Source organism: Chiloscyllium plagiosum, chromosome 21 (assembly GCF_004010195.1).
Source record: "Chiloscyllium plagiosum isolate BGI_BamShark_2017 chromosome 21, ASM401019v2, whole genome shotgun sequence".
In the NCBI taxonomy this organism is placed as follows: domain Eukaryota; kingdom Metazoa; phylum Chordata; class Chondrichthyes; order Orectolobiformes; family Hemiscylliidae; genus Chiloscyllium; species Chiloscyllium plagiosum.
The window spans coordinates 58,360,731-58,370,660 of NC_057730.1; the positions used below are offsets into that span (position 1 = coordinate 58,360,731).

A 9,930-nucleotide genomic window follows, 5' to 3' on the forward strand; every position below is an offset into this window, starting at 1 on the left:
GTGCAGAGTGTCTTAAGTCTGTGAGGGGGTGCATGTGTGGGAGTCTGTGTGTCTATAAGGGTGTGTGTGTGTGTGTGTGTGTGTGTAGTGCAATGGTGAACACCTATAATGTGACATGAACCCAAAGTCCCGGTTGAGGCCCTCCCTATGGGTACTGAACTTGGCCGAGCAGAGGCTGATAGCTACTTTCCTCTGCTGCCTGTCCCAAAGTCCACCTTGGAGGATGGTCACCCGAAGGTCCGAGGCTGAATGTCCTGGACTACTGAAGTGATCCCCAACTGGGAGGGAACCGTCCTGTCTGTTGATTGTTGTGCGCCGCCCATTCATCCGTTGTCGTAGCCTTTGCTCGGTTTCCCCAATGTACCATGCCTCCGGGCATCCCTGCCTGCAACGTATAAGATAGACAACGTTGGCTGAGTCACATGAGTACCCGCCATGTACACGGTGGGAGGTGTTCCCACGCGTAATAGTGGTATCTATGTCCACAATCTGACACGTTTTGCAGCGTCCACCGTGACAGGGTTGTATGGAGTTGTCCTGAGAGCCGGGCAGTTTGCTACGAACAATGATCTGTTTGAGGTTTGGCGGTTGTTTAAAGGAAAGTACTTTTGGAGTGGGAGGGGGAGTTAGTGTTCAGCCACAGGGCGGTTGGGTTGGTTGGTGTTCTCTGAAACGTTCCACAAGTAGGCGGCCTGTCTCTCCAATGTAGAGGAGGCCACATCGGGTGGCTGAACACTTTAACTCCCCCTCCCACTCCACCAAGGTCATGCAGATCCTTGGCCTCCTCCATCGCCATACCATGGCAACACAACGCCTGGAGGAAGAGCGCCTCATCTTCCATCTAGGAACCCTCCAACCACAAGGGATGAATGCAGATTTCTCCAGCTTCCTCCTTTCCCCTCCCCCCACCTTATCTCAGTCCCACCCCTTGGACTCAGAACCGCCTTCCAATTGCAACTACAACATCTATTCTCCCGCTCCTGTTCCTTGGACCTGCTGTGCTTTCCCAGCACCACACCCTTGATACAGTACACCCTACAGACCTACCAATCATTGTGTATAATCTTTCCTTATTAAGACCTTCCAAATTGTATCACTTTTGTTGTGGGTATCACTGGCCAGATTAGTATTTATTACCGATCCCTGATTGCATAGACTGAAGTCACATCAAGTCCATTGCGCTCTCTCAGGAGAAAGTGAGGACTGCAGATGCTGGAGATCAGAGCTGAAAATATGTTGCTGGAAAAGCGCAGCAGGTCAGACAGCATCCAAGGAACAGGAGAATCGACGTTTCGGGCATAAGCCCTTCTTCAGGAATGAGGAAAGTGTGACTCTCTCAGGAGTCATGTATAGGTCAGATGGAGTAAGGGTGACAGTTTCCTTCCATATTTTAGATTAGTCAATCCGATTTAATATTTTTCTGAGAATTGACAATGGTTTTATAGTCATCTTTAGACTCCTAATTCCAGATATTTTATTTAAATTCCACCTGCTGCCATGGCAAGATTCAAATCCAGGTCCCTGACACATTACCAGGGTTTCTGGATTAATAGTCTCATGATAATACCACTAGGCCATTGTCTCCCCAAATATGCTTTATCCCCAAATGCCGTTTTTAGAATTAAATTCCATGTGCCATTGCTCTGCCCAGTTTACCAGCTGATGAATATCAGACTGCAGCCTGAGACCATCCCCCTCACTATCAACAGCACCACCAATTTTGTATAATCTGCAAACTTAACAATTATACCTTCCACATTCACATTCAGGTTGTGAATGTACAACAGGGTCCTAGCACTAATCCCTGTGGTATACTGCTGGTCACAGATTTCCAATTGCAACTACAACACTTCACGATCACTCTTTGCCTCCTTTGGAGAGGGTTTAAACTACTCTGCAGGGGAATGGGAGCCAGGGAAGTAGGACAGTCAATGAAGAAATTGAGGGAGAGGTAGAAACCAAGGCAAACAAGTCTAAGAACAAGAACAGGCAGGGAAACTCGGAGCAAGGGAGGTGCCCTCTGAAATACATGTGTTTCAATGTGCAAAGTATAATAGGCAAGGTAGAGTACTTGGAACTATGCCATTATTGTGATTACGGAGACAGGATTGGCAGCTGAATGCGTTGGAATTTAGATGGTTTAGGTGTGATAGAAGGAGATGTAAAAGGGGTGGGCGAGTTACATCATTGGTAAAGGAGTATCTATCAGCTGCACTGAGGGAGGATGTATCAGAGGATTCGTGCAGTGAGGCAGAACTCAGGAATGGGAAGGGTGAAATCTCAATGCTGGGGTATAGTACAGGCCTCTCAACTGCCACAGGAAGAAGTGAGGATATGCAGACAGATTTTGGGAAGATGTAATAATAGCAGTGTTGTTTTGGTGGGTGATTTTAATTTCCCCTATTTTGACAGGGACTCACTTCACGCCAGGGGCTTGGATGGGGCACAATTTGTAAGGGCCATTCAGGAAGGTTTCTTGACAGTATGTAATCAGTCTAACCAGGGAAGGGATTAACCTGGATCTGGTTTTGGGAAATGAACCCGGCCAGGTGGGGGAGCATTTTGGGAGTAGTGACCATAATAGGGTGAGTTTTAAGATACTCATGGATAAGGATAACAGCCGTCCTCAGATAAAGGTGTTAAATTGGGCTTGTTTTCACTGGGAACACAAGAGGTTGAGGGGCAACCTGATAGAGGTTTATTAGATTGAGAGAAAGCCTCATACTTTCCACCCATCCTATCCATGCCATTCAGTGTGGAGGGGTCAGTTACTAGGGGACGCAGGTTCAAGGTGTGGGAGGTGGGCAAGTTTGAGAGATGTGTGAGGCAAGATTTTCATGCAAAGGATGGTGAACACACTGCCAAAGGAGGTGGTGGTCGCAGACACAATAGCAGCATTCAAGAACCACCTGGACGAAGACATGAACAGGAAGGAATTAGAAGGATAAGGATCCTACAAACTAGGATCATTTTAGTATGGAAGGGCAAAATGTGTCAGTGCAGGCTTGGAGGGCAGAAGAGTCTGTTCCTGTGCTGTACTGTTCTTTATTCTTTAGAAATAAACCAGTGTTGGATCCAGTTTGCCAATTTGCCTTGGATCCTGTGGCTCTTACCTTTTGGTCTAGCCTTCTATGACAGACCTTGTCAAAATCTTTAATGAAATCCATGTAAACCAGATCAAGTGTACTATCCTCATCAATCTATTTAGTCAGATTTTCAAAAACTCAATTGAATTAGCCTGACAGGAAATCCCTGTATCACATCCATGCTGACTATCCATAATCAATCCCTGCCTTTCCGAATATTGATTAATCCTGTCCTTCAGACTTTTTTTTGCAATAATTTCCTTATCACTGACATCAGATTAACCAGTCTATAATTACCCAGCCTATCCCTGCTGCCTTTCTCGAACAAAAGAACCACGTTAGCTATCCTTCAATCATCTGGCACTTAACCTGTGGCTAGCTACTTATTAAATATCTCTGCCAGGGCCTCAGCAATCTCCTCCCATTGCAATCTGGGATATGTCTCATCAGGCCCTGGAGAGTCAAGCATCTTTTATGCCTACTAAAACATGTAACACTTTTTCCTTAGTAATCTTAACATGTTGTAGAACCTCATCTTTTCAACTGAAATCTCAAGCTACAATGTCTTTCTCTTGCGAATACAGTTGAGAAATATTCATTTAAGCCCTCCCCCATATCCACTGGCCTCACACACAGATTGTCCTTTTGGTCTCTGACATGTCCAATCCTTTCCTCCTTGTTCCTAATATACTTATAAAATGTCTTTGGGTTTTCCTTGATGCCAGTGCCAACCTGGACATGTTCTGTTGTCTTAATTATATATTTCAAAAGGGTGTATGGTGTGCACAGATTATGCTTTATGGGTGTTTTCAGTGTTTTGTGGTGTTGAAGTACAAAATGTAAAAAGCTGCTTAAATGTTTAAGATAAATTGTGTGCTGTAAATATTATAAAATATATAATCGACTAGAGTCATAGAAATGTACAGCCCGGAATCCGACCCCTTGGTCCAACCCGTCCATGCCGGCCAAGTATCCCAACCCAATCTAGTCCCAGCTGCCAGCACCCGGCCCATATCCCTCCACGCCCTTCCTATTCATATACCCACCCAGATGCCTTTTAAATGTTGCAATGTACCAGCCTCCACCACTTCCTCTGGCAGCTCATTCCATACACGCACCACCCTCTTGTGTGAAAAAGTTTCCCCTTAGGTCTCTTCTATATCTTTCCCCTCTCACCTTAAACCTATACCCTCTAGTTCTGGACTCCCACACCCCAGGGAAAAGACTTTGTCTATTTATCCTATCCATGCCCCTCATGACCTTTATCGAGGTTTACAAAATCACCCCTCAGCCTCCAACACTCCAGGGAAAACAGCCCCAGCCTGTTCAGCCTATCCCTATAGCTCAAATCTGCCAACCCTGGTAACATCCTTATAAATCTTTTCTGAACCCTTTCAAATTTTGCAACATTGCAATCTTGGTATCCCTCCTATGTAAACAATCAGTATTCCAACAGTGGCCTAACCAATGTTCTGTACAGCCACAACATGACCTCCCAACTCCTGTATTCAATACTCTGATCAATTAAAGGAAAGCATACTAAACGCCGTCTTCACTATCCTATCTACTTGCGACTCCACTTTCAAGGAGCTATGAACCTGCACTCCAATGTCTCTTTGTTTAGCAAAACTCCCTAGGATTTTACCATTATGTGTCTACATCCTGCTAAGATTTGCTTTCCCAAAATACAGCCCGTCACATTTATCTGAATTAAACTGCATCTGCCACTTCTCACCCCATTGGGCCATCTGATCAAGATCCTGTTGTAATCTGAGATAACCCTCTTCGCTGTCCACTACAACTCCAATTTTGGTGTCATTTGCAAACTTACTAACTGTACCTCTTATGCTCACATCCAAATCACTTATGTAAATGACAAAAAGTAGAGGACCCAGCACCGATCCTTGTGGCACTCCACTGGTCACAGGCCTCCAGTCTGAAAAACAACCCTCCACCACCACCCTCTGTCTTGCACCTTCGAGCCAGTTCAGTAGCCAAATGGCTAGTTCACCCTGTATTCCATGGGATTTAACCTTCCTAAACAGTCTGCAATGGTGAACCTTGTCGAATGCCTGATTGAGGTCCATATAGTTTAGATGATTCAATGTATTACTGAAATAGAAACATTAAAAGAAAGGAACTAGATGAATTAGTCACATGCCTTACCTTGTGCACAGATGGGCTGCTTTCAAACTGCATTTGTTATGATTATTTACAGACTTTACTTACAGAAATGATGGACAGATGCAAGAAACTTGGAAACAAGTAAGTGATATAAAACTATTTACACCGCCACATTATGAAAATGTGTGAAATAATTTTGTACATGCCTATGTATGCCTCCTGATGTGTGTTTTGGTCTTCTGTCCCACAATTTCTAATAGTGCTTTGCTGTTGAACTCGGTAATGTCAGCATTTAAACCGGAATTCATTGCAGCAAGATCTATGGATTTCATTGGAATGATAAAGGACTGTGAGGAGTCTGGTTTTCCCAAGGTAGGCCAATGTGCAACATCAAAAAGTGGTGATTTATTTTGTGATGTGCATCTGTACTCCAGATCCCACACTGCAGCCATTAAACATAGGCCTGTCTATCTGTTCCATGGCACCATGGGAGCTGTGGCAACAAGGTTTCTCCAATTATTTTTACATTCCTTGAGCAATATCATGAAAGCAGATTAAATTGTTAGTAATTTCATTGATTGTCAAGCTGTCTCTACCAGTTAATCACTTTGAAAATTTTTTGTGTGCAGCAGCTTGAAATGTTTCTCAGACGTGTGATGCGATGATGCCTAAGTGTAACTTTACTTGTTTATATGTAATAATAATCTATGGTGGGTTTGGGACATTAATCTCAATTTAAGAGAACAATGATCCCATTTTGGATAGATAGTTAATCCTAAATGGTTGCATCACTGAAACACCATTGAACACATTCTCATTAGTGGAATCTTGCTATGTCTTGCTAAATCTTCCCTCCTACATTAGTGATCACTCTTCAGAAGGATTTCATCAGTTGCGAAGTGCTTTAGGACTTGAGATTTTCAGAAGCATTGTATAATTGCATCTATCCTTCATGCACTTTTATAGTCTTTTAGTTTTTGTGTTGTGCTTGAACATCATTGTGCTTTAATGCAGTTTACTGTGAACTTCATGCATTCTGATCTATTTACACTGCAGCATCTTCTTTTCCAATCCTTGGGGTTGAACTTGGCTTTGGCTGATCCACCTGAGAATGACAGATTGCAAATTCTGAATGAAGCTTGGAAGGTTATTACCAAACTTAAGAATCCACAGGTCAGTAGATCATTATATTTACTTTTTTAGGTAAGAAAACCCATATCTGACTGAACTCTTAACTGAATCTTATGAACATTAATAATACATAAGTTCTTTGGAAATACTTGTCGAGAGAGTTTATCAGAATTAATTTGAATTGGTGTCAATATACAATATGTTTGTATATAGGTAGCATGCATTTCTTTTTGTAGGATGTGGTAGGTGAAGTGTAATGCTTTTAAGAATTGCTTTTATTCATTCTGCAGCTTGAATCAAAAAAACTTGCAATTCTTTAGTTATAGAACATAGAACAATACAGCGCAGAACAGGCCCTTTTGCCCTCTGTTGCTCTGACCAGTGAACTAATCTAAGCCCATCCCCCACACTGTCCCATCATCATACACATGCTTATCCAAGGATTGTTTAAATCTCCCTAATAGACAATATGTGCAGGAGTAGGCCATTCATTATGATCATGGCTGATCATCCACAATCAATATCCTGTTCCTGCCTCATCCCGTAACCTTTGATTCCACTATCCTTGAGAGCTCTATCCAACTCTTTCTTGAAAGTATCCAGAGACTTGGCCTCCACAGCCTTCTGGGGCAGACCATTCCACACACCCACCACACTCTGGGTGAAGATGTTTCTCCTCAACTCTGTTCTAAGTGGCCTACCCCTTATTTCTAAACTGTGTCCTCTGGTTCGGGACACGCCCATCAGCAGAAACATGCTTCCTGCCTCCAGAGTGTCCAATCCTTTAATAATCTTATACATCTCCGTCAGATCCCCTCTCAGCTTTCTAAACTCAAGGGTATACAAGCCAAGTCGCTCCAATCTTTCAGCGTAAGATAGTCCCGCCATTCCGGGAATTGACCTTGCGAACCTACGCTGCACTCCCTCAATAGCCAGAATGTCTTTCCTCAAATTTGGAGACCAAACCTGCGCACAATATTCCAGGTGTGGTCTCACCAGGGCCATGTACAGCTGCAGAAGGACCTCTTTGCTTCTATACTCAATCCCTCTTGTTATGAAGGCCAGCATACTATTAGCTTTCTTCACTGCCTGCTGTACCTACATGCTTGCTTTCATTGACTGATGTACAACAACACCCAGATCTCGTTGTACTGCCCCTTTACCTAACTTGACTGCATTTAGGTAGTAGTCTGCCTTCCTGTTCTTGCCACCAAAGTGGGAACTGATCCTGAATCTATAGAACATTGGAAAATGATAACCAATGCATCCATAATTTCTTCAGGATCTGTTCGTGCGGATTGGAGGGTGGCTAATGTTGTACCACTTTTTAAGAAAGGTGGGAGAGAGAAAACAGGAAATTATAGACCAGTTAGTCTGACCTCAGTGGTGGGAAAGATGCTGGAGTCTATTATAAAGGATGAAATTACGACACATCTGGATAGTAGTAACAGGATAGGTCAGAGTCAGCATGGATTTATGAAGGGGAAATCATGCTTGACCAATCTTCTGGAATGTTTTGAGGATGTAACTCTGAAGATGGACAAGGGAGATCCAGTGGATATAGTATACCTGGACTTTCAGAAAGCCTTTGCCCGGGTCTCAGGCGCTGTGAGGCAGCAGTGCTAACCACTGTGCCACCGTGCTGCCCATAAATTATGGCGCATGGCATTGGGGGCAAAGTACTAACTTGGATTGAAAGTTGTTTGGCTGATAGGAAACAAAGCGTAGTGATAAACGGCTCCATTTCGGAATGGTAGGCAGTGACCAGTGGGGTACTGTAGGGATCAGTACTGGGACCGCAGCTTTTTACAATATGTTAATGATATAGAACATGGTATTAGTAATAACATTAGTAAATTTGCTGATGATACTAAGCTAGGTGGCAGGGTGAAATGTGATGAGGATGTTAGGAGATTACAGGGTGACCTGGACAAGTTAGGTGAGTGGGCAGATGCATGACAGATGCAGTTTAATGTGGATAAATTTATGGTTATCCACTTTGGTGGCAAGAAGAGAAAGGCAGATTACTACCTAAAGGGAATCAATTTAGGTAAAGGGGCAGTACAGAGAGATCTGGGTGGTGTTGTACACCAGTCAATGAAGGCAAGCATGCAGGTACAGCAGGTAGTGAAGAAGGCTAATAGCATGCTGGCCTTCATAACAAGAGGAATTGAGTATAGAAGCAAAGAGGTGCTTCAGCAGCTGTACAGGGCCCTGGTGAGACCACACCTGGAGTACTGTGTACAATTCTGGTCTCCAAATCTGAGGAAAGACATTCTGCCTTTTGAGGGAGTGCAGCGTAGGTTCACGAGGTCAATTCCCGGAATGGCGGGATTACCTTACACTGAAAGTCTGAAGCGACTGGGCTTGTATACTGTTGAGTTTAGAAGACTGAGAGGGGATCTGATTGAGATGAAAAAGATTATTAAAGGATTGGACACTCTGGAGGCAGGAAACATGTTTCCGCTGATGGGTGAGTCCCGAACCAGAGGACACAGCTTAAAAATACGGGGTAGACCATTTAGGACAGAGATGAGGAGAAACAACTTCACCCAGAGTGTGATGGGTGTGTGGAATGCTCTGCCCCAGAGGGCAGTGGAGGCCCACTCTCTGGATTCATTTTAAGAAAGAGTTGAATAGAGCTCTCAAGGATAGTGGAATCAAGGGTTATGGAGGTAAGGCAGGAACAGGATACTGATTGTGGATGATCAGCCATGATCATATTGAATGGTGGTGCAGGCTCGAAGGGCAGAATGGCCTACTCCTGCACCTATTGTCTATTGTCTCGAGCCACCTCCTTCAGCACCCTGGGATGCAGGCCATCAGGTCCCGGGAACTTACCAGCCTTCAGACCTAACAGTCTCTTCAACACCATTTCCTGTCTAATATAAATTCCCTTCTGTTCAGGTCCTTCAGCCACTATTACATCTGGGGGATTGCTCGTGTCTTCCCCAGTGAAGACAGATCGAAAGTACCATTTAAACTCTTCTGCCATTTCTTTGTTCCCCGTAATAAATTCACCCGTTTCTGTCTTCAAGGGCCCAATTTTAGTCTTAACCATTTTTGTTTCTTTTCACATTCCTAAAAAAGCTGTTACTATCCTCCTTTATATTTTTGGCCAGTTTACCTTCGTACCTTATTTTTTCTTTGCGTATTCCTTTTTTAGTTATCTTCTGTTGTTCGTTAAAAGCTTCCCAGTCCTCCGATTTCCCACTCATCTTTGCTATGTTATATTTTTTCCCTTTTGTATTTATAGAAGATAGAACATTACAGCACAGAACAGGCCCCTCAGCCCACGATGTTGTGCCGACCACTGATCCTCATGTATGCACCCTTAAATTTCTGTGACCATATCCAGTAGTCCCTTAAATGTCCCCAATGACCCTGCCTCCACAACTGCTGCTGGCAACGCATACCAGGCTCTCTCAACTCTGTGTAAAGCACCCGCCTCTGACATCCCCTCTATACTTTCCTACAACCAGCTTAAAACTATGACCCCTCGTGTTAGTCATTTCTGCCCTGGAAAATAGTGTCTGGCTATCGACTCTATCTATGCCTCTCATTATCTTGTATACCTCAATTAGGTCCC

General features: G+C 43.8%; 1 protein-coding gene across 2 annotated transcripts in view; it reads left to right on the forward strand.

Moving 5' to 3' along the window:
• The window catches only part of vps35l (VPS35 endosomal protein sorting factor like), a 154,495-nt gene that overhangs the window by 60,348 nt on the left and 84,217 nt on the right, over positions 1-9,930 (forward strand). For both annotated transcript variants that reach the window (XM_043712168.1, XM_043712169.1), the window contains 3 exons: positions 5,305-5,351; positions 5,471-5,582; positions 6,267-6,383. In XM_043712168.1, coding sequence (XP_043568103.1) covers positions 5,305-5,351; positions 5,471-5,582; positions 6,267-6,383 — 276 coding nt within the window. The remainder of the gene's footprint in view (positions 1-5,304; positions 5,352-5,470; positions 5,583-6,266; positions 6,384-9,930) is intronic.